The sequence below is a fragment of the Pararge aegeria genome, chromosome 19 (assembly GCF_905163445.1).
Source record: "Pararge aegeria chromosome 19, ilParAegt1.1, whole genome shotgun sequence".
Taxonomy (NCBI): Eukaryota; Metazoa; Arthropoda; class Insecta; order Lepidoptera; family Nymphalidae; genus Pararge; species Pararge aegeria.
In genome coordinates, this window is record NC_053198.1 from 11333313 (window position 1) to 11359765 (window position 26453).

At 34.7% G+C, this 26453-nt stretch overlaps 1 protein-coding gene across 1 annotated transcript in view; it reads left to right on the plus strand.

Moving 5' to 3' along the window:
- Positions 1–26453, plus strand: part of LOC120631972 — a 344454-nt gene that overhangs the window by 284901 nt on the left and 33100 nt on the right. The window contains exons 6-9 of the mRNA XM_039901687.1: positions 18862–18980; positions 20792–20925; positions 23791–23888; positions 25319–25456. Coding sequence (XP_039757621.1) covers positions 18862–18980; positions 20792–20925; positions 23791–23888; positions 25319–25456 — 489 coding nt within the window. The remainder of the gene's footprint in view (positions 1–18861; positions 18981–20791; positions 20926–23790; positions 23889–25318; positions 25457–26453) is intronic.

Genomic DNA, 26453 nt, shown 5'->3' on the forward strand with positions numbered 1-26453 from the left:
AAATCCAAAAGTGCAAGCCTCATCGCGGTCATTCACATTTTTTTTAAAAATCCTAAAACAAAAACTCAAGTTTTTTAAAATGAAATAACAAATAAAATTAATATCTTTATGTCTCACGCGATTTTATGAGACGAAATTTACATAACGCATGCGCGAATCTTGATTTTCCACATACTCTTGCATATAGAAAAAATTGTTATACAAATACAGCCATTTTTTTTTTGTTTATAAATAATAATAAAAAAAATAGTGGTGCCATAATTCTAAGGTGGGAAAAAAATATACTAAAAAAATGTATATATACTCGTAGATATAAAAGTCGTATTATTTTAGTTTTTGATAAATTATAATTAAACGACAGTATTTAGAATGCTAATATTAACTAGGAATCAGTACAGTGCATTACTTTATATAATAAAAAAAAAAATCCGATAATTTTTTCGTCCAATTTATCTACCACATACACGGATCCGTAAACACAGACACACGGACGTCCAAGAATGATTAGTTTTATTATTATTTACTATATTGAACACGAATAATGGCTTATAAAATATATATCTTATGTGCTAGACAGATTATTTATCTTGATGTTAGTGCACTCATATTATCCTGTAAGTGTTAAACTAATAAAAAAAACATCATTTAAGTTTTGAAAGACTGGGCTTTTTGACATGTCGAGAGTAGAGCATCATCTTACGCTCCGCTTATGAGGCGTGCAAAATGAATAAGAGTCTCACTAATCAATAGCAGCTGTTAATTAAGATTTATTTTAATTTTAATTTGAATGTCTGTTCTCCATATTAAATATATATTGTTGAGTCAAATAATATTGCGCGTCAAAATAAGTTCGTAAAGAAATCCCCGTCGTTATAAATTATTAAATAAAATACACACTCGGTCAACCTTCCGTCAAATCAATCTAATTTTGAAAATCAGATTAATTCGGAGACTTTTTTATTATAAAGTCCAACCGCGACACAAATATGTTTGTATTTTAAAACACAACGCTAATCGAATAGATATGGCCTACATTGTGTCTATAATCGAATTTCTTTCGGAGTAACCTAAATATTTTAAAAAATCCTCTTAAAAGAGCTTGCCCTAAATTTAAAACGCCAAAATTTCTTAATACGGCCACAACGGTTCCCTCGGAATTACCTGAACTGGTGTTGGCTGGCTGCCGACACTATTTATTTGAACGCTTTACTATAAGCTGAGTTACGTTTCATCCCTTTGTTAAAGCTTTGGAGCTAGGTTAATACTATTCACGTTAATAAAACTTGAGTACATGTAAGTAATATTAAAAAACGAACAGATAAATGAAACAGACACGATATCTGTTATTCCAAAAACGTAACCGCAAGCCTCCATAAAAATACAATGCCTTTTATACAGTAGTAATTTTCGTGTTACTTTGGCACCGACTTAAAATATTGTAGAAAATCTGTATCTAAAAAGCAACTTTTGGTTCTTTTTTTTTGGATTTTTTTTTTCACGCTTTTTATTTCATGGTTTGCAATTATGTCTGAGTTATAATAGTCAAATGTAAACTGCTCATAACCTTCTACGAAATATTGCTTTGCCCGAAACCCGGGCGTCAATGATAAAGGAGTCCCCCCGGCCATTCACCATCAGCTCCTTTGTTGTCACACAGCGCAACTAGTGTAATACTTATAATTTATATTAAGTTGGTCATCCTTGGTCTTCATAATCGGTTTGACGTGACTTAATGGTACTTTCCGAGAGAAAATGCTCAAGTAAAAACTACTTAATACTTTAATCGCTATAGGTGTTCGTATAACATTTGAAGAGTTCCCTCGATTTTTCCAGTAAATCTTCACCAAATTTAAATGGGGCCACCTCTGAGGTTTGAAAAACCAAACATATCGCGTCAATATCGCGTAACAAAAAAACATAAAAAAAAATTGAGAACCTCCTCCTTTATATTAAGTCGGTTGATAAAACTCTGTGGTATCAGGGAAACCTGGACGTGGACATAGGAATTTCTTATCTTACTTATATAGGTATCACCTTCACGATATGCTTTAAACAAAATTATTTACAATAAATCAGATTAGAACCAGGCAAGTTATTCGAACACATTGCAGATTTATGTCACTCACTTCTCTAACGTGAAATGAGTTAACGCCACTAATCGATCGTCAGTAATCCAGGCCCAGAATCAGGCATTAAATATGTAGAAATATGCCTCGTCACACTCAATCCGTTACTGCCTGAAAGAGATGAAATCACCTGTTAACACGTCAACCGCCAGTTTAGGCTCCCACGTGATTGATGAAGGTAAGCTGGAATAAATTCCGATAGTAAAGGTATAAAAGAACCTTTCTCTTTGAGGAGTGTTTTATTGTTAAGCTTCACACGAATGGAGTTTATCCTCGCCACTCGAACGCACGCACGTGGCGCGGCAGGTCTTAAGCCCCCAATAATCTCGGCCAACCCTCGAGACGCTCCAGTATTCCTAAAAAGGTAAACTTACTCCAATCTACGAGGCGTTGGATTATCTTGACAAATTCGCATTATATTTATTCTCAATTGTCCATGCGACCGTAAAAGGAAAAGGGCAGTTTTTATGACAGGCCAAATGTGTTACGGTTAGTTAAACAACGAGAATGGACGTTTGTTATAAAAATAATGATACATTTGATGGCACTTCGCGTAAGTGAATTTGACGAACATATTTCTTTGGGATGATAAAATGGATGAGTAGAAATTAAATTACAGGAACTTGTTTGGTCTGAATAAGTATTCATTTTAAGGCAGCTATAAAAGATTCCGATTATATGGTCAGCTCGTTTCCTTTACATATTTTCTTATTGAAAAATAAAGGAGAACAGTACACAGAAGTCGCAATTAGAGGATAGCTCAAAGCAGACAAAATGGCAGGCAAAAGCTGTGAATAAAAATGTCCAAATTGATAAACTTCTTCAGCAATGCAGTGCTGAGCTATATGAAGAAATATGAAATATGGAATAATTTATTTCTTTTGCGACGAATACTCGCAGACATGAAATTGCAATTTTTTGAATTCCAGCACTTTTCTGACTTTGAAAAATAGAATGGAAAGAATATTCTTAATTTGGAAATAGATTAGATTATCTCATCAAAATCTATATATAACACACCTAAATATTTGAATATCGGCTAAATATTTAAATAAATAATTTTATTATTAGGTTTAAAACTTAGGTGATGATATTAATTTACAGTACCTACTGAATAAAGAATCAAATATATAAAAGAAAGTTGTGTTAGTTACACCATTTATAACTCAAGAACGGCTGGACCAATTTTCATGATATTTGATTTTTTGGATTTCTCCTAGACCGTAATAGTAAAATAATTATTAAATTGTAACTTTCATAAAAAAAAAAAAAATTATTCGCGGTATGAAGTTCGCCGGGACAGCTAGCTAGTATTTTATAAAACTTAAATTACTGATATTGATGATATTCCTCTAGAAACTAAATAAAGCTTTTTAAAATTCAGAACTGTTTATGTTTATCAATACTTCAGATAACTATGGCATCACGTATGAGATCATGAGTACCCGAAGCATGTGCATTTTCATTTAATTTAAAGTAGATACTTAAACAGCATGGCCCTGCCACAATGTAAATTACACAAATATATTTTTCGCCCTGTAATATTCCCGACCTGTTTTTGTTGGAGGCTTTGAGCGGCAGTCATTTGTCAGGGTGGACGCTTTTGTGTCCATTGTCTAGATTTTATCTTCACGATATGAAGCCTAATTAGTTTTTGATGGTATTTACTAAAGCTCAAATTACATTCAAAATATATAAAGGTAGGTTAAATGAAGGATTTTTTGACTTTAACGTTTAACTTTACAAATAAATGTTGGCATTTCCTTTGGGCATTTAACTTCTTTGAAGCGGTTCTTAAAATTAAACTTTTATGATCTCGAACTTCTATACAAGTAGAAATAAGTAACAAGTAGCTCTACAAATTGTTAGAGAAGTTTCCGAGCCCGAAAGCCAAAATATGCGCAACTGCTGAAAAACTATCGAAAAAGTCTTCTTTATAATATAAATTTTATAGTTCAATTTCAACTATTGTTAATTAAACAGAAATAGAACGATGTTAAAATAAGGTAGTATTAATAGCCTTTATTATATAAATAAAATAAATAAATAAATATACTACGACAATACACACATCGCCATTGGGACTAGTCCCAAAGTAAGCGTAGTTTGTGTTATGGGTACTAAGATCACTGATGAATCATTTATATGAATAATATACTTAAATACTTATAGTATACAGTTAACACCCAGAAACTGAAAAACATTCATGTTCATCACACAAATATTGTCCAGTAGTGGTAATCGAACCCACGGCCTTGGACTCAGAAAGCAGGGTCGCTGCCCACTGCGCCAATCGGCCGTCAGTGGTAAATAAAGACCACGATTAGGAAGTGTTTGACGATTTTGCACATAACTCCGTCAAGTGTAAACCGATTTAAATAATATTTTCTTTACTAGATAGGTCGTAGTATTAATTTTGGTCTACCCAAATTTCGTGTAAATCTAATGAATATAATCTTATATAGGACAGAGCACCTCAGCGGACAGTAACAAATCTCTCATTTAAGGCTAACTAAATACATAAAGTACTGCCGCATTTGTGAGGATTTTACTGCTAAAACCTCCGCTACCGCTAGAGTAACCTCCTTTTCGATATTTTGCTTTAAATAGCGCTTCATCCCCTATTTACATAATTCAATAGTACAGTATTTAATAAATTAATAAACAATAAAAAATTAAGATATTTCTCTGTTAAATCTTTAAGAATATTTCTGAAAGGTCAAATAAATCTTTGTTGAAATTGACGCAATTGCGAAAATCTATGATAAATATCTAGAAATAAATATTATTTCTTTTCATAGATTTCCATAAATGAGATCACACATTATTTTTATGAGAAAAGGCAAATAAAAATTGAATAAAATTATTTATTAAGCAAGAATTAAGTAACATATTATAAAAGCTACAAATAAGGCGCGATGGATTCACGACTCCCGAAAGCTTGACTTCCATTTACTTACATGTTACTTATTTTATGTTGGCTAAATAGACCGTTGCGTTAACTTGATGCTGCGACTATTAATATTCAGCCATTTTTGACGATCAAATTATTTATTGAAAGATGCTATCGTAAATTTTGTCTCTTATATTACAAGTGGAGCAATAGTAAATTTTTAAAGAACTTTTGAATTCCATAAACAACTCGAGAGCCCCGAGATCTAACCCAAATACGACAATAACTAGTTTTATGGGAGTTTGGGCAAGACTTTTAAAGTTTGCAATCTTTATTATTTTTATCATTGTAGGTGGAGAGAGCAAGATAAATTAATTACCATTTACTTTGGAAGACCGAAATCTACGCAGTAAAGAGACAAGGGCCGTGACAGGATTGACAAATGGCGGGCGTAAAAGAGAATAAAAAAGAAAAATTGCTGCGAAACATCTGAGAAAATGTGCAACTGAATAATTGCATTGTTGTGCGCTATGCTTTATAAATTCTATCGTTTGGGTTGTTTTTTAATATTTTTATTAAAAGAGAATGTGATGCTATCCTAATATTTTTAAAGTAGTAGAGCTTTTGTTATAAAGCTCATACGGAGAAGTACCGCGATGCTTGTAGGCCCATAGGTGGCACTTTTGATGCGTACATAGGAATAACACGGTAGTGAGATGATGGAGAAAACCACATTCGCAAACTTAAAACTAAAGCTACGAGGGTTCCAAACGCGTCCTGGTCTAAGAAGAAGCCCACAACAAACTTAGCCGGGTGTTTTTTTTTGTTATCACCATCTCACAATGTCATTTAAAATTATTAGAAGAGCAACCTGGTTAGAGCAATAATTCACACCCAAGCTTTTTTATTGATTACGTAGTCCTTTATACTATAATAGGATGCCAACCACCTACGTAATACCTACGCCTCCATTAACATGGGCATAGTGCAGCACTTTCTAGGACGTGATCCTTTGATGTCTGGCAAAGAAAAACCTTCAATAGTGATGATGTGGTTTGCAGGCATTTAGGAAACTAAAAGGGAGATGATATCACAGAATGCCTAACCAAAACGTGTTCTTTGTTTGAAATACAACTATTAAAACCATCAGCTTTAACCAGAGCAAAATTTCGCAGGCATTCAAGGAACACGTCTCAAAGTGGCTCTTGTGCCTGTAATTACACCGGCGACCACACACTTCGGAACGGAACACAGCAATTTATTTTTTATTTATTTTTATTTATACTCTTTATTTGTACACCACTCAGAAAAACGAGACAAAAAGAAAAGAACAAACACGTGAAGAATGCAAGTGCAATGCTGCTTCGTGGCAGAAATAAACGTGGCGGTAGTACTTCCTCGAACTAGCCATGTCACAAAAAGCTCTGATACAAAATTGTAAATATTTACTGCAATAAACACATACAATTGAGAACAATAAACTCTTCAAACACAAAAAGCGAAGCAGAACAATCATATTCACGAATCCCAACCGAAGAGATATCAATAGCTTTTAATTTAACTCTCGCCAACAGAAGGAATGGACGCTCGCGTCGTCCAATTAACATCAGTCGGAGCTATGGAACGTGAGCAAAATAAGACATGCCGAATCAATAACTTTTCTATGTACTCACTGCAAATAGAAGGTTTATACAACTGGAACCATTTCATCAAATAATAACTTTGTTTCTCATGCTTTCTGGCTAAGTTTGTTGTAGGCTGTTCTTAGCCCAGGTCGCGTTTGGCACCTTAGCTTTAGAGTTAACGAATGTATCTTACAATTCTGGACACATATATGAATGAACAGCGTGGTGACTACAGCCAAAAACCCTTCTCATGGTAGGTGGAGACCCGTACCCTGTATAGGGCCAGGAATGGGTTGATATGATGATGATAATGATGACATGTTTGAACGCTTCATAAGTTGACAAAATGAACAAATAAACAAACTTCATACATGAATAAAGAATTTGTTGAATTTGCTTTGAAAAATAGGTGATAAATTTATAAAACCGTAAATATATCTATTTGATTGTGTAGTTGCAACTCAACCCTGAGCCGATGTAGAGAAAGTTGGCATAGAGATAGCATCCATCCCATAGACCGATATCGATCAAAGGATACAATAAACAAACTTCATACATGAACAAAGAATTTGTTGAATTTGCTTTGTAAAATAGGTGACAAATTTATAAAACCGTAAATATATCTATTTGATTGTGTTGCAACTCAACCTTGACCCGTTGTTGAGAAAAGCTGGCAATAGAGATAGCATGCATCCCATGGACAGATATCGATCAAAACTTCATGTCGGAAATGAAATCATTTTTAAGTGAGTAAAAAACATATCCCATTTTACCAATGCTCGGCTTGGCAACTGAACTTGCTTTGACCACTGTTTGGAGATGTAGCTTGTATCCCTGAAACATAGGACACCTTTCAGCCTAGAAATCTAAGAGTTCACGCGGGACTTAAAGAAAAACATAACCAAAGTTGCGGACAAGCACACCATTCAATACACGTCAGTGCTATGAAAAAGTAAGATAGAGTATAGTAGGTTAGGTTAGTGCAGTATGCCAAATCAATAACTTTACAAAATGGAATCACATAGACCTAGCAAAGAATATGTAATATCATTTTTAAGTCTATATTCATCTTTGATGATAATATATCACTTTGAAGATTCCGAGTCACTATTGCGTGCTTATTCTATAACTACACTATTAGAGTAACTTAGCTTTAATAACTTTGCTACAAAATACCAAAAACTCAAAAACTAATTCGTAGTACGTCTAACATGTTTTCTAGCGTTCTAATAAAGCTGTAACATTTTTTAAAACCATTATTAGAAGAAACGGAATGTTTAATATTGTTTATCAAGTTATCAAATTTGATGAGCCAGACAGCTGAGTAATGAAACATTTTTTCCCGTCAAAACAGAATCCATAAACAAAGGCCACTCATCCCATTTTCAATTCAATACACGAAAGCAGAGTCGTAGCCGCCGCGAGCGGAAAAACGATAAGGGAAACCGTCGGTTGCTGGGCTTACGTACTTCGATATTATTTTATGGCATTTGATATAGGTTTACAATACTAGCTGCCCGGCACTTTGTTCACTTAGAGTAAATTTATATAATACTAGCGGACCCTAGCGACTTCGTCCGCGTATGAGTCAATCGAGAAGATAGAAAAAATCTGTTGCTAACATCATAATCATCGTGGCTAGCCATGTAAGTACTAATATTTTACGTGGTATACTGTAACTCAGTTGTAAGTTGTCATTATTTTAGTTGATACATACATACATCCATCCATACGTCCATCCTCACAAACTTTCGCATTTATAATATTAGTAGGATGGTACGCATGCATCCGATCGTTGTCCCATATGCCTTGCGACTTGCTGTTATTTGTGAAGAGTTATGTCCTTTATCTCCGACAATATTTATCAGATCCTTATTAAAATAACAAAATACATGCTCGATAGTATACACTTTGATAGTATACACGTTGAATTAAAAAAAAAACTATTTATATGAATAGCTTTAAATACATCTATCACTCCTTGTGATTGTACATTTACTGTCGAAACAAAATTCTGATGAACCGAAAATCTGTCAAAATTATTAGTGTCAGTGTGATGACTTCGTTCGCTAGGATTCCAAGGACGTTATACAGTAATGTTAAGAACTTTCTTCAAGAATTAAGCTATCAAATGCAAAAAAAGTATTTCATTAGATCCCGTATTGAGCAATTTTCGGAGGAAGGCAATTAAACTCTGAAACCAACGGAAAAGTTTTGACCTCTCAAATGACAGAGCATGTAAAAAACTTTATTACTATTCTGACGTTATACCTAGTTATCAACTGTATAGTTGGTGTACTGTTTAGCGTGTTCGATAACGGATCGAAAGGTTCTTGGTTTGATTCCCGCTTCAGGGTGGGTTACTATGTTAAATCATCCCGTCTCGATTATTATCACTAAACTGTAATAATTGTTGTTGTTAAAGCCCACGCACACACACGGTAGCAGTGTGGTGGGTATATGGTCTTAGACCCTCTATCCTATGAAAAAGCTGTGGGATATTAATTTATAGAGCTAATATTTAGCTAGAGTATATAATATGTAATTAAATTAATACGATGATATCAATTTCTCTTCGAGAATTGGGTAGGTCATGAAGAAAAAAAGAAAATTGGACCAAAGATATAACAGAGTGGTATCCTAGAGACGGTAAGAGAAGAAAGGGAAGAACATTTCGAAAGTGGGAAGACGACTCGACGTCATTATTCACAGAAGGATCTCTGTGGATAATGAAAACCCATGATCGCGAAGCATGGACGAACCTGGGGGAGGCTTATGCTAAAGCACGACAATCAAGCGAAACCGGTGCCTTGATAAATAAATACTCAGTAAGATAAGATTGTTGAAAAAGCTATAAAAATAATTTTCTAGGTAGAGGGATTATGAAATTAAACGCTACATTTCCGTGTCAAAATTGTTTGATGAATTATCTCAAGGAATATTTATTATTATACTCTTAATAGGCAAAGCGGGTTATACTCACTAAAAACAGTGGTTATCAAACCAAAAGCCTAGTCTGAAATAAAATATTTTTGTTCATCAAATCTGAATCCATAAACAAGAGGCACTCGTCCCATTTTCAATTCAATCCACGAAACCGCAGTAGGTCTTGCCGCAATCGGAAAACGAAAAGGGAAAATATTGAGAGATTAGGATAAGGACTAGTAATTGGGTTTATTTATTGGATTAAACATTATTTCGTTTATGACAGTTGTTATTTGAGATTAATATTGTTGTTCTATTTGTCCGTAGTGAAAGTAGTCTTCGTCTACTATGTTATTGTGACAATAAAATACACTATTATTTATATTACTATCAGCCTATTAACGTCCCACTGACAGCCTATTTAAGGAAATGGGGTCGAGTTCGAATCCCTGCACGCCTACGAATTTACCTATATGTTCTGAGTTCTCAAAAGTGTGTGGAGTCCACCAATCCCGTTAGGCCAGCGTGGTGCGGCCTAAATCCCTTCTCATTACGGGAGGAGACCCGTGCCCTGTAATGGGCCAGTAATGAGTTGATCTAAATTCTGATGATAAACAAGTTAGTTCGATTTATCGCTTCCGTTCTAATACATTCTAACCTACTATTCTACCTTCTAACACATACGATCTAGATTTCTACTCCTAAATTTCAAGAAAATCGTTGAAGCCATTTCCGAGATTCAGATTTTATATACAAATATAAACACACACGAATTGCTTGTTTATTATGTTAATATATAGATGTAAACAAACAGAAAAAGTACGTCTTGATTCGGATACCAGATATTATACTGAAGTATCTGGGTATAACTTTAGCACCTAAAAATATAAAAAAAAATTTGAATGAACATTTCAAAAGGCATATTTCAGTAAAGGAACTTCGAGTTTGAGTTTAAATACTAAACGTTCAGAACTAATGATTCAAAGAGTACTTATGAATAGAGAATATTTCAAGTAGACCGCTTGACCTGGTTTTGAATCTGTAATACGTTGGTTCATGCGCTCCAACCACAAAGCTCGCGGCTCATCGTTAATCTTTATATGAAATTTCGCAAAGCCACACTAAATTTGCACACCATTTTGCAAAGTCAGCTTTTATTAAATTTGTTTCTAGCGGTTAATGTTCAGCCATTTTGTTTCATAAGCTCGACCTGATTCCCGAGCTGTGACCCATATTCAAAATGCATGTAAAAAAATCACGAACGTATTTGTGAGTCTTCACGATAATTTTTCACTTGACATTGTTTTGTAAGAACGTTTTTCATGTCTCGACGTTGCCTTATTTGCATTTTATATTTCGCTGTATTAATTTTCGGCTTCAAATTTAGAATTGTCTATTATTATTAAGTAATTTAAATTGTATAGTGTTGATACTCGGCATACCAATTGCCGATTAATTAGAGTATAAATTATAATGAGTTTATAATTAAATGCAAGCAGCATTCTCGAAACTATTTAACGCAAACGTGTTTCGACTAAATAATTATTTCAAGTAACTAGCTGATGTTGACGGCCGATTGGCGCAGTGGGCAGCGACCCTGCTTTCTGAGTTCAAGGCCGTGGGTTCGATTCCCACAACTGGAAAATGTTTGTGTGAAGAACACGAATGTTTTTCAGTGTCTGGGTGTTTATACTTATAATATAGTATTTATTTATATTATTCATAAAAATATTCATCAGTTATCTTAGTACCCATAACACAAGCTACGCTTACTTTGGGACTAGATGGCGGTGTGTGTATTGTCGTAGTATATTTATTTATTTATTTATGTGCCTTACTGTTTAACCTGTGTTCAATAAAATAATATTAAAAAATTATAGCCTACTCGTGGTAGCTTGCGATTTCCACACTTACAACTTGTGATGTAAAGATGAGCTTTTCTACACAATGTACTCCGACCGGACGCGTTGCATCTCTTGCCCACGCTTTTACTTCTTGTCGTAGCCCAAATACATTAATAAATACGTATATCGTATATCGCATATTACCTCCCTCAAGCATCAAATGCAACAAAACTACTTTCCAAATCAAACTGATTAAGTTCGAAATATTACAGCGGTTATTTACCTGACTTGTAGGTGTTAAACCTCATGGGCCTGTTACCACACCTTTATTTTGCTTTGCGGCATATATAAGCATGCGGTAGTACTTCCTCGGACGAGCTCTTTCACAAATAGCTCTACTACTACTAGATTGCAACTTTACCATTATTTCTTGCTTTTATTATCATGTAAATATTCACCAGTGAAAGTAATATAAATTTAAAAAAATATTATATTATCATACATATGACGCGTTTGGTTGCCTGTAAGAGACTGCTATGTAGCGATAAGGCCGCCAAATTGTATAGTTTTTGTTAATTTTTTATTCATAATTTTACTATATGTTTATGTGGTGTATAATCAAAGTGTATTCATCGATTCAAAACTAGAAAATCTCTTTTGATATTAATTTAGTTATTATTTACTTTAAAAAATTGACGACCGTATCCACATTCTAGAGCTACATGTGTGCAAAATTACATGAAAATCTGTTTAGCCATAGTCTCGAAAACTTAAGTTACATCATCATCATCATCATTTCAACCGATTTACGTCCACTGTTGAACATGGGTCTTTTGTAGGGCGTTCCAAAATCCACGATTCCAGGTCGCTTGCTTCAAATGTATACAAACGACGACTACACGAAAAACAACAGACTACTTTGCATATATCGCATTAGAATACATAAGAGCGTTATAAGTTAATGGAACAACGTAACACAACCAAGTTAATGAAACAAGACCCACCAGGGTACGCGGCAGATGCCGAAGCCATGTGCGTCACAACAAATAAAGTGACAGGATTATGCCCAAGATCCATTTTGACGTGACACAATTTCCGCGGTAACGTGACACGGCGAGGGATCACCGTGGCATTCAGGCTAAGGCGGCGAATTGAACAATACTCACGTACCGAGTTTTTCGAGGTCTTAATCTTTGCATGATTCTCGTTATTTTACCATGGAACATGGTTTTTATGTTTTTATTCTTCTTTTGTTGTATTCCTTAACTTGTAGTGGTGTTTAATTAATGAGTAAAAATCGATACATAAAACAACAATCCCTACTTGGATTTTGACGCAATTTGTTACTTAATATTCCTTCGAGCAGCAACAGCGCAACGGATCGTCGTGATTGCGTCGAGAAAGTTTACGAGCCGGATAGTTGGCTACTTTTTTATAGAGCGCAACATTATTTCTTACTTATGCTATATTGACTGAACCGATTTTGATGCAATTTAGTTTTAAGCATCTTTAGGTCTTGGTCTTGAATACCCAATATAGGTTATACTTATCATACTAATAATATAAAAATGAGTTTATTCGCATGATCTTCTTTTAGTCAGCAGTTTTCGCATTTATAACAGAACGGCAGGAAAAGCACACGCGAGTAAACCGAATGAAGATCTAGTATTTCGATAATATAGAAGTTCTTTGGTGGTTTGAATACATCTAACCGCTAACGTAACGAGGGAAATGATAAACAAATATTGTTTTGCATTTTGGTTGGCTGAGCTTATTTGCGTATATAAAGCATAGCCTAGCTACATCCCTAGTCCTATGGTTGGCAAAACAGGTTACAGAGCGTTTACTGAGCAAAGTTATACCATGTAGAAACAACAACAACAACAACAACAACGACTTAAGTAGTAGAACTTCTGTTATCTGTTGGATTTACCATGAAGATTTTACCATGAGGTTTGTATGCAACTGAAAGCTAAGACAGAAATGTATTATATTATACTTCCCCATATCGTAGTATGTAGCCGTATTGTCAATAAAAAAAATACAAGTTTTTCGGATTTAAATGAAGGCTCCAGGATGCAATTTATCACTGTACCGAAATACGTAAAGATTAATTTAGCGGTTGAGCCAAATGTATACAATACAAATGTTACTATGAATCCCGTAGGAACCATTTATTTCCCCAGAATAAAAAGTATCCAGTGTCCATCTCCAGGATGTCAGCTAGCTCTGTGAAATTTTTTATAAGATCGGTGTAGTGGTTTGATGTGATCACTGGGTAGCGATAAGGCTGCAAATAAACCTTCCTTCTCACTGCTCAATGTATGTCTATGTACACATATTTTTATGTTAAGTACGCATATGGCTTTACGGAAGATCAGCGCTGTGTCTTAACAGGCACTGCTAACATGCTGAGTGAAGACCATTTTGGGATCACACCGTTCCTATAATTGTTGTGTAGACTATTAAGTTGTATTTTAATTCTAGTGTGTGTATATCCAAATAAAGTTTTCTTTTCTTTTCTATATATATATATATAAACATATATGTATTTGTATTTATATATACAGAGAAATAATATGTTCATACCATAATTATGTACTCATATTTACAGTTATTTTTTTTATTCATTATAAATACATTAAATTGCACTGTATTTATTTACACTTACCTATTTTTAGTGATAGATCTTTTACGCCATTAGTTGCCTGGAAGTTATCGCTATGTAAGCAATAAGATCTTATTAAAGAAGAAATCGTAAGTGACATTTTGATTGAGTTGTCAGTTGACAATTGACATTGACATTTACGATTGTTGCCATTAGAACGTTTTATTTATTGTATAATAAAAAAAATATTCTTGACCCACTACTTTGAAAAATGTTGTGTTAACACAGAAATATACTTTAAAAAGTATTAATACAAAATAAAACATTTCGTAGGGTTTCTAAAAAACTGGGTCTAACGTCGCTATTCTCCTTTAAAATTAAAAAAACCCCTAACTTTCAGCAAAGCACACTATGTTTATGTAAATTTTTCTACTATATAGTACATATTACTCAATGAGTCAGACCCTTACATTTGATACCGATATTGAGGTAGTTGTATAGAATATGTAATCCGCCATTTTGTGGCGGCGGCGATGTTGGACCGATTTTCATCAAACATAGCTGAGAAAACTCCCGGCAATTTCACCTATCAAACAAATAAACAATCGGTTTATCACAGAAACATGCACACACAGACATGTCAAACTTACAACACCCCGTCGTTCTTGCGACGGGGGATAAAAAGGGACGCGCTTTCCTTACTACTTTTTCCTTATAACTTATGAGTACTTGTGTCTCTATTCAACGAAAATATAATACGAAGATGATGCTATCGAAAATCGATGCGTAAGTGCTGCTCAATTTCCCATCTTGTCCTGATGTTTCGCTGATAGCGCCTCGCTTCCTATTTCCACGGAAATTCTGTGCGGCGAAATAGATTTTTATAACGAAATACTGACAATGGCTTTATTTAGTACTTCGGATACGATACTAATTCGTTAGAGACATCCGTTTTCATTTTGATCATGCTTCTGTTTTCTTTTTGGTATTGGCTCCTGTCAATACAAAAAAGAATAAAGAAGCTGAATCATGTAAATATCTACGTTATTCTTTTGGGCATAAGTGACTACTTAGATTAACGATTAATATTTACATGATTTGGCTTCTATATTATATTTTGTAGTATTATTATCATTAATTAAACTGATGTTAAAAAATAATGGCAGCTCATAACACGACATTCACGCGGCAGTTTAAAGTAAAACCTTATACTCCTAAATTTTTACCTTCTTCTAGCACACATGTATTGAGTTTTATTGTACAGTACCCTGATAACTAAAAAAAAAAGTAAATATCATACATTATGAATTTATTATTCCGATTACTGAGAAATTAGAGATATATTCCAGACTATCAATCTTATTCACATCAAAACCTACATTTACTGTAACAAGTTCACGTTCCACTTACTTTATACCCCAATAAAAACATTCTATGTTACAAACGTAGATTCATCCGTGTGATACGTTAACGGTCCCTGCGATATTGGGGTGACGTCAATAACTCAGGACAAATGTTTCGATTCTCAATTTCTGGCTTTCACATTCTAAAATTGCTTGCCTAATAACGTGAAGTATTTAAGGTAGTGGTCACTCCCGACATGTGGCTAAGTTTGTTGTGGGCCCTTCTTAGACCAGGGTGCGTTTGGAACCCTCCTAGCTTTAGTTTTAAGTTAACGAATGCAGTTATCACCATCACTAATATTAGTGTAACATGTTAAATGTATGAACGCTTCATAAGTGCCTGCAATAAGGTCTACATGAATAAAATATTTTTGAATTTGAATTTTGAATACGTCTAGGTAAAGTAATTTTGTAGTCTTGAAATGCCCCTACAATAACTATATTGCACTCATGAACATAAATAAACACTTACATATTCTTCAAAACCAGATTGGAATCTAATTCCTATTTTCTTTTTGAAATAGTCCATTTTATAGTGTATATAATCACCAAGACTTATTAAATTCACGTTTAATAAAACTGTTATCTAAAACTATCTACCAAGTCTAGTACTGGCTTGAAATGCGAACAGTTTTTTTTTCCGAAAAACTGTTCCGGGGGTGAAATGGAAAATTTGAAAGCTTCTCGGATTAATAATTGAATATTTACTTTAAAAAATAATAATAATAATCCCATTTAATACTACATTATCTATACATTTACGATCAAATTGAAGAACTATGTAAATTACGGCACTAAATATTTACTTTATTTATTTTCGATCTTTTACGCAGGTAATCTATGTAAAATTATTCAATAAATAGCCTAAGTAAATACTTTAAATATATATTTTTTAATTTTCAATGGTTTTTACGTGACGCTGTTCTGAATGTGACGTAAATCATCCTTATTTTTTTTCTTCCTAATAAAAAGGGCCTAATAATTACTAAAAAACATACACAAACAATATTTAATAAACAAGCTTTCAATACAAAGAGTATGGATATATTTTTTATTCCCCTACAAGTTAGCCCTTGTAGGGGAATAAAAAATAAAATTATTCTTGTCAGTGATGATGCAATCTTAGTCTTAGTCTGGTAGCGGGAGGTTTAGGGAGTATGGCAATTATATTAAACCCATACTGCTAATCAGTTTCCTAGCGACATCGTAACGGAACGCTGAATCGCTTAGCGGCGCGTCTTTGTCGGTAGGGTGGGTACCTAAAAAGCAACGGCTATCACCGGAACAGAAAGATAATTCAGAGATTATAAATTCCTAAATTGTAAATGCCCTGTCGAGAATCGAAACTGAGACCTTCAACTTGAAATCACGGCGCTCCCCGCTGCGCCAGGGAGGTCGTCAAATTTGGATTCAATTTAAAACTCCGAATATAAATTGAGAGAATAAAGGAGCGTATGGTTCCCCTACGGCGGTGGGAAGGCATTACACATTTTTATATCTCTCATAAGTATGATATGGATATTCATTGAGGATATATTTTAGGGCTAACGCGCGTCCCATTGTAAATAATCATTGCGGTGAAGGACATATCTTTGTTCAATAGTTACACGGTACAGAGATTACACATATACGCATAGTTTCTAGATATGGTAGCCCAAAATTAAACTCGCAAAGGTGGTGAGTTTGGGAATTATTATTTCTTAATTTCATTAAGAGTTATGGTACGATGCCGAGTGGGACAATTTAATAAACTCAGGAGTGTTTACTTAACCATTATACCTTTTCAATTTATGTATACATACATGGACAGCTATATTTTAGATTTATTCTTCAATTAATTCCTTCAATCAAATTTTATTGTACCTGTTCTGAAAGTTTTTACATGCATTTAAATTCATATATTTAAAGTAAGTAGTTTAATAAATATGTAAGTTCGACAGAAAATATCCCAGATTTTGTTGTCATTAAATTTCTGAATTGGATACCGCTATGGAAGCAAATTTAAAACGCACTCCCGTCTAAATTGCAACTCTGCGGAATCTATATAGATATAACTTAGTCCCAACATTACAACGTCTAAAATATCCTAATCCTCATAAATTATGATAAAAGGATGTAAATAATAAGGGAAAAATCCTTTCCGTAAATATAGCATTAGCAACTAAAAAGGGTATAATAAAAAAAGGTGACGTCAAAAGATTTATATTTACAATAAAAATGTTCGACGAGACGACGTAACCGTAACTCCTGAGTAGTAAAATATTCAAATGTACCCTATAATAATATTGAAGACAATGGCGTGGAGGTCGAAATATAGTTGAATATCTTGACTTTCGCATAGACATCTCTGTTGTGTTTTTATTCAATCTTCGAATACCGTTCTCCATTGGTATAGGCTTTGTGACCTTTTCTGATCAAATCGTGTTTAAATGTAGTAGTTAGAAATCTTTGTAGGCCTTAAAGGGCATCGAATGCCGTTTAAAAATATTACTAAATGAAATGAAAGTCTGTTAAGATTCCTCGTTTTACAAAATTTGCATCAACTGTTTGAAACTTTAAAGTAATGCATAATATTAATTTAATAAAATATATTAATATGAGTAAGCTCACTGATAATATTATAAATATTGAATAATATTTAACATAAAAACATCCACAGTAACTTATTTTTATTCGAACCAAAAATTAAACTGTGAGTGCTCTTTTAGTACTATTTTGAAACATTTGTAAGTTAATTAGCATTCAGCTTTTAAATATTTAATGTCATATTCACAAAACCCCAAATGTATAAACTTCTTATATATATAAATTTCTTAACGTTTACATACATAGACTGATAAAGCCGCTTTTATACTCTAACACTATATTCCGTCTTTGTATTGTTTCTGTGTGCTTTGTTGCAATAAAGTAATTCCATCTATCTATAACCACTTGGGGCAGATGGGTTTGTGATCGCATTAGAAACAGAATAAAGAACGAACGGAAACCGTGTACATGACTAATATTGAAGCATAAAAAACCATTCCACTTTAGAAAGGTTTCTCGAACAGACGGTTAGTCACTTCATACCATTTAGCAGTTGACAGTAATTATCTTACCTCTAATGTTTGAAATGTTCACCATAAAATGGAAAAATGGGAAACACTTTGTAAGCTAGCAACATTCCACGGGTGTAAAGTGAGACGTGTTTGGGGCGTTTTCACTGTTTTTGGACGCAATACACTGCATACATTAATGGCTGTAACATACCTAGAGCTACTGCTTCTGCTTACCGATGCCCATTCTCCGTTATATAACATTCCTAGAAGCCCGCCGATAGATGATTTATCTGTTCCGTTGAGTCCCCAAAATAAAACGTTATAGTTTATTTTTTATTTTATAACAAAGCGATTTTCTAGCGAGAGATATGAAAATATATATGGTATTTTTGTTGACAGGTATGCAACAAGGTGTTCGGGAACGCGTCCGCACTTGCGAAACACAAACTGACGCACAGCGACGAGCGGAAATACGTGTGCATCACGTGCGCTAAGGCGTTTAAGAGACAGGACCATCTGTAAGTATATTATACACCTATGTACGTCATTGCAGTCGTAATCAAAAACTAGTAAACGCAACTTGATACTGAACTTGAAAAATTACAAACTTATGTACTCAAAATTTCATCCCCTAATTAGCGCTATTGGACATCAGTATATTCCAAAGGAACTTAGTTAGCGTGAATTTTCGTTTTTAATATTCGAATTTGTAAAAGATTTTACAAATCCGTTCCAGAAATTAGCGCGCTTCAACAAAAAAACTTACTCTTCAGCTTTATTATTAGTATTTAATAAATAACTATGGTCAATGTTGTACGAACAAGCTTATGATTGAACCCCGAATCAGTTCTAAACTAGTTATACATACTCCGGCGTAAATCCACTCAGCCGTATAGACTCGTGGCGAGACAAAAGCTAATTATACATAGTCACAGAAATACCGAATTCCATAAATGCTGTTCACACAAAACATTGAAACTGGGGTTTAAATCCTGTGTCACAATGAATTAATCATCGTACAGTTGAGCACTCTAAGAGAGTTCCATGAATATGTTATATATGTAACCCACACAATACGACCATGAACGTTAATTCCCGACTACTGCTATTGAATGTAAAATCGTATCCACGATGTATTTAATTATGTTTCATGTTTTCGTAATAGTAACGTTGCCAGCCCATTTTATTGCTTACTATTTCGACTATAATGACTTCTACATAAAAGGTGCCATCGTAATCTTTTTTTAGAACTGTTTAAGAGTCAACAATCCCACCATACATTATTTTATCTAACTCTAACTCTAATTTGTCAGATTTTTTCGGACTTACTTGAAACTTATTGGCCAATTGGAGTTTGGCCAGCTTCTTCTCGGTAGAATTTGCGTTTCGATCCGACGATGGCGGTGGTTTTTTTTAACTGCATTTACAGGCATTTGTCGTGACAGAATGAACGAAGTTTCAAAGAAAAAAATGCAACGTTTTTTATACCTCGTTTATGAATGCTTGCTAAAAAGTAATCAAGGTTTTTTTAGAGGAAGAAGAAGAGGAATACAAATCAACAAAATGCGCTATGCATAAATACAAGGTGCACTAAAATGTCGCTGCGCTTACTCTCTTATTTCATACAGTCCACTGCGAAAAAGTCCGAAGCCCTCCCCAGGGGTGAAAGTTACGAGCGTAAAATTCGAAACAGCCATTAATAAGTTGAATGTACGAGCCTGAATACATTCGCGCTGGGTTTTTATTTTGTACTTTGACAAAATAGACACGTTGGAAGTTCGCTGAGACTTTTGTGAGGACGTGCTTGATAATTAGTAGGTATATGGATCGTTAACAAGCTGGATGGCTGCCCTAAAAAGGAAGGTTATTCTTTTAGGGTTCATGTATTTGAGTGCATTATCTGATCACTCAAAAAACATTAAAAAATCCCTCTTTTCCAAATAACAAAATCCGAACGCGTACGCGAACGCGAATGAGATGACATAGGTAGCTATGTCATCTCATTCGCATTCTTCTTAGCCTTGCCCAACATGTTCAATCTTCTTTCTTTTATTCCAAAAATATATCTTTAATATCTTCTTTTTATTGTATTAGTGCGATGTAGTGCTTATAGATCCAGTGTCACGTCAATCGTAACCAATTTATTGTGATGCTTGTAAATGTCTTAATGTAGTCTCTATCATCAATAGCCTATAACAGCCCACTGCTGGGTTAAATTACTCTCCCTACGGAAGTTTGCTCAAAATTTCTACGCTGGGCAGATCACCTTAAAGTACAAAATAATATTCGAGATAATAATATGATTCTATATTAAACTTTTTTTTTAAAGGAATGGGCACATGCTTACACACCGCAACAAGAAACCGTATGAGTGCAAAGCGGATGGATGCGGCAAATCGTACTGCGATGCAAGATCTTTGCGACGGCATACTGAAAATCATCATCAACCCCCGGCGGAAACAAGTGCGTATCAAATAATAAATTTATAACGTGATTGTGAGGGGCATTAAAGCGTTCTATCAAATAAAAAGAGTAAGTTATATGGCTGGACCTTGGCTGACACACTGTCAGGCAGACAATCGTGTGTCTTGATCAAGTAAGGAGAGTAAGTTATGAGTAAGAAATGTTGGCGAAACTCATTCGATACATGGGGTATCATACCAAATAGTAGTAGCCGAATATGTTACAAAAATATGAACTTTAATCTAATAACAATATTGTGGCGAAACTATTACTGATAAGCGAGCAAAGAGAGAGCTACATAATTATAGCATTTATATACATTCAATTACAGTGTTAACGATTACATTCATCATCGTCATTTTGAACCCATTACCTACGGGGCACGGATCTCCTTCCAGAATGAGCGGGGCTTAGACACGGCTTTCAGAACATTATGGAGAATTTCTTACGCATGTCTGTTGGTTTTAGTACGATGTTTTGGTTCTTTGGAATGGTCTCTAATAGTTTACATAAGGTGATGGCCCAATAAAAGAAAAAAAATGTAGTTTATGACGGGATTAATATTTTTAAACCCTATCCCTACTAATATATCTTATATGTATAAAAGAAAGTCGTGTTAGTTACACTACTTATAACTCAAGAACGGCTGTACCGATATGGCTGAAAATTGGTAGGTGGGTAGCTTAGAGCCAGGAGACGGACATAGGATACTGTTTATCCCGTTCGACAGCTTTCCCGTCTGAGTTGACATAACAAGTCAGTTACACCATTTATAACACAAGAACGGCTGGACCAATTTTTATGATATTTGACCGGAATAGGATAATAAGTATTAATATAATAACATTCATCAAAAAAAAATATGATGCGCGGTACGAAGTTCGCCGGGACAGTTAGTTATATATAAATGTCAATGTAAGTTTGTTTGTTACGCTGTCACGCAAAAACTACTTAACGGATCCTCATGAAACTTTTTACACATATTCTTGGAAGTGTTAGAAGTAATATAGGATACTTTCTATCCCGACATTAAGCTCGGTTCCTTAGGGAGAGGGGATGAAAGTGTTTGACGATTTTTAACCATTACTTTGACAAATTATAACAGATTTAAATAATTATTTTTGTACTACAGAGGTTATAAAATGTATTTAATTTTGCCCAAACTTTGTGTAGATCTGATGAATGTTGTTGGAGATAGAGGACAGAACTCCTCAGTGGACAGCAGCAAACCCCTCATTTAAGGCTTAGCGATACTGAATACTTTAAATTTTTTTAGAACTACAACTCAAATGAATGCCACGTCAAAAAACAAAATCAAACGCAGACGAAGTCGCGGGCAACAGCTAGTTTCATATAATTCCTTAGCTGACTTGTCAAGTCAAACTATTTCTTGTAAAAACTTGTATTCAACGTGCTTTTCATAAGCTTACTGTACACAAACAATCACACCTTTCAAAACTAATGATTATACAAGAAACCTACCTATTCTATTAAATAGCAGTGAAAATAACTCATACGAATCTTTAAATGTTTTCGTGACACAAATATAATATAGTAAATTATACATGGAATATTTTTAATACAACTGTTCGTTAATCTATACGTTGTGCACTAAAGTATTAACCATAATAAAACATTTTTTTTTGTTTCAACCAACGTATGAACCTCATTTGCTATAAAATTATGCTAACCTGAATAAGCCCTGTTAGTACCATAGAGTCGAATTCAATAGAAACAGGGGAACATTGGCAAACAACTGTGAAACTAACTTTTTATTGAGTTTTCTTGTTATGAATATGAAACTACACAGAAATGGTAATCGATTCTAGTGTTTTGAGTTTGTTAGAGAAAGTTTTACATATTCATTACTTGACGGATAGTTTATATATTTTGTATTACCTACTCGTAATTTTTTTATGACAAGTAAAACTTTTAAAAGCAACCTAAGCAAACACAAAGTCTATTTATCATGAAAGATAATAGACTAAGCATAATGCTGAGTTTTTTTTTATTTTATTACTCTGATGCGATCTTGCTTTTGTTAAACAGATATATATTAGGATCTATATGGCTGCATTTTATGGATGGAACGATTCGCATGCGGTTTTCTAGCCGAACATTCAATATTTCTTAACTGACTTTTTTTAAATCGTTTGACGACTTCCAACTATTTTCTCATAGGATTCAAGTCATACGATTATTTCTTGAAATTTGATACAGTATCTGTTCATATCGAGTACCCTAGTTAACTGAAGATCGTAACGTAATGTCATACTGGCAACGCAGATACCTTACCCATAGACACACAACTCCCGTACGTCCCGTAATATTAAATTTTCATTGTAACCTAAACGATTTGAGACAATCTTGAGACGGTGATAGCCCAGTGCGTATGACTTCACTGACAAGGGGCTGAGCTTGAATACCTCACCTCTTTTCTTAGTTATGTGTGTTCTAAGCAATTGAAATATCACTGGCTTCAACGTTGAAGGAAAACATCGTGAGAATACCTGCATGCCTGAGAGTTTCCTATAATGCTCTCAAAGGTGTGTGGAGTCCACCAGTTTTTTGTGGTATAAATCTTTCATTTTTATAATATGTTAGATGATATGTTAGAATGTTGTCCGCTTTTTTCATCTACGTTCATAACGGTTTTTTTAAAAATCCTATGAGAACCGCTCGTTTTCCTCAGGTAAAAGTTACATATGTATCCAACTCAGTCAATGCAAAAAGCCAGTTGATCGCTCACTTAGTTAAGGCGTGAAAGAACGAAAAAGAAACGAACAAACAAACACACTTTCGCATTTATAAGTAAGGATATAGAAAACCAAAACAAAAATAAAACTATTATTTGTTTTACTTTAGAAGCTGCAAGTTCAACGGACATCTCTGACCGAGACACTAATGCCTCGCGTCTCTCTTCACCCACGTCACCGTCTCGTGCTAGTTCTACGAATTCTGATGTAAGTACGAGTATACCTTTTCTCTATTTTCAAACAATTATGAAATATTTTTAACAGCCTACTTATGCTCTACGACCTCCGTGGCCCAGCAGTGACCTCTGCGGTTTTGAGTTGGAGTTCATAGGTTCCATTCCCAGCATGAAAACTCTCAGGATGCAGGTTCCCTCACGATGTTTTCCTTCACCGTTAAATCAAGTGATATCTCATTGTATAAATTAAAAACGCACATAACTCTGAAAAGTTAAAGTTCCGGGGATCAAACTCGGTCCACCCGGAAGGGAAGCCGAAGCGTTAACGACTAGGCTATCACTCCTTCAGAAGAAAACATATTGAATGTTTATTTAAGAACATTTTTCTGTAGAAATCTGCGAGGTAAAAGCATATAATTTCACACATAATTAGGTGTTCAATCTCTCATTTTTAATACTGGCAACGGTCCAACTGACCGCCTGGCCTGTAAAATTCAGCCCCCGGATGCCCCTATTAATTAACCAATTAGCCCAAATCCGCGTTGTTCTCTTTTAATTTCACACAAACATTACAAGGCTTTGGGGCGGCAAAAAAAAATTAGAAATAATGACGGTCGTGTTACCAAACAATTCATTTCACAGCGAGCAAAGTACATCGGCCAGGCAAATCAACGGGGGATGTTTTCTCCCCGACTTTTAATAAGGGAAAACGATTTAAGTTTTATATTGCTTTGAGTGAAAACGCTCCTTTTGTTAGGCCAAGTACCTTTGGTGATTCGGAGAGCTCTCCGCGGCTCCGTTTCGATAGCTAAGTTACTTCAATTTTAATGAACTGTTTTAATGATTTTTCGTTTTGTACATTTTTCTGCTCCTCGAGATTTTAAATCGGTATTCGACATTTTGTATGGTTTTATATTTAAGCCGCTTCGGAAATTCTTGCTTTTACCCTTTGTTCGTAAGAACTCGGAATGCTTCCTTCTTTTTGGTACCCAGCTCCCCCACCCTTTTGCTGAGGATCGAACTGGTATCTCCCACTTAAAAGAAGACAGTGCTAAGTACTACGCTAGGTTATCGTAAAAACAACACAAAAAAAATTATAAAGTAATAACTGGAATATATAAGCTTAATATAAATAAGTTAGTATTAGACGCCGAGATAGCCGATTGGCGCATTGGGAAGTTACCCTGCTTTCAGAATCCAAAGCTGTGGTTTCGATTGCCACAACTCGAAAATGTTTGTGTGATGAACATAAATGTTTTCAGTGCTGGGTGTATTATTATTGGTCAGTTATTTACTTAGTACCTACACTTACTTTTGGAGTATGTGGCGATGTGTGTATTGTCGTATTATATTTATTTAAAACTAAAGGGCACGGGTCTTCTCTCACTACGGTTTAGGCTGTAGTCCGCCACGCTGGCCAAGTACTTCAATAATAATGTTTTAAATAACCTGTGTTTCTAGTCAAGCAATGGTTCAGACAAGAGCGGTTTACACTCGGGGGACAACAGCCCGCCTCGCACGCCGCCCGCGCCCCTCACCCCGCCCGTCAGGCCTAAGATCAGCAAAGCCAGCAGCAGCAAACCCAAGGCCAACACTAATGTAAGTACCATTCATCATGATTATTTGCCAGCCATTGCCCGCGTTCTTTGTCCGCGCTTATGACGGTTATTTCCAAATGCCTTAGGAACCGTATGCTTTACTAGAAGTCACCTTATTACTCTGCGTCCTTTAAAGTAACTTTATGCCTAAAATCGAGTCAATTGGTGGCTTTTTTTTTTTTTTTTATTTATTTCATACAAGCACATAAAAAGTAAGCCAAAGAATACAGATAAAGTCTGTGATTTCCACACTTGGATTCCATGTGTCGTGGAAATCACTTCCTTCCAGGTTGAATTCAAATAAAGATAAATAAAGGAACCTAATAATAAAACAAAAAAATCAAAACATAAAAAAATAAACAGCTCAGCATACAAATTCTGTTGGAGCAATAATGACAAAAAATGTGCGTTTAGGGTGTAAACTAGGTACAGATAAATAAACACACTTTCGCATTTATATTATTAGTATGGATTATGAACCCATTACCGGCATACTGCACTTGGTCACTTGGTCACTTGGGTCTCATCTCAGAACGGAAAGGGCTTAAGTCGTAGTCAACCGAACTGGCCAAATGCGTATTGGTCTTCACACGCCTTTGTGAACATTATGGAGAACTCTCTGGCATGCAAGTTTTCCCAAGATGTTTTCCTTCACCGTAAAAGTAATTGATAAGTTGATTGCTTAAATCAAAAAGTCAGAGGTGCGTGCCGGGGATCGATCTTAGTCCCTCCGATGGGGAAGCCAACCGTCTAACCACTAAGCTAGCACCGCTTCATATTAATGTTTATTAATTAATTAGCTATTTAGCAATTCGTACCCCATTTTATTATTATTATAATTATACAGTACACTCACACTACTACGCAGTATGTGTGGAACCAGAAGAGCCTCACGAATTGGTAATGAAAATTTATTGTTCATAAATTACCGGATGAGGCTTTATTGATGAGTCTGACGCAAAGAGTTACCAAGAGAATCCAGAATAATACGACTGGCT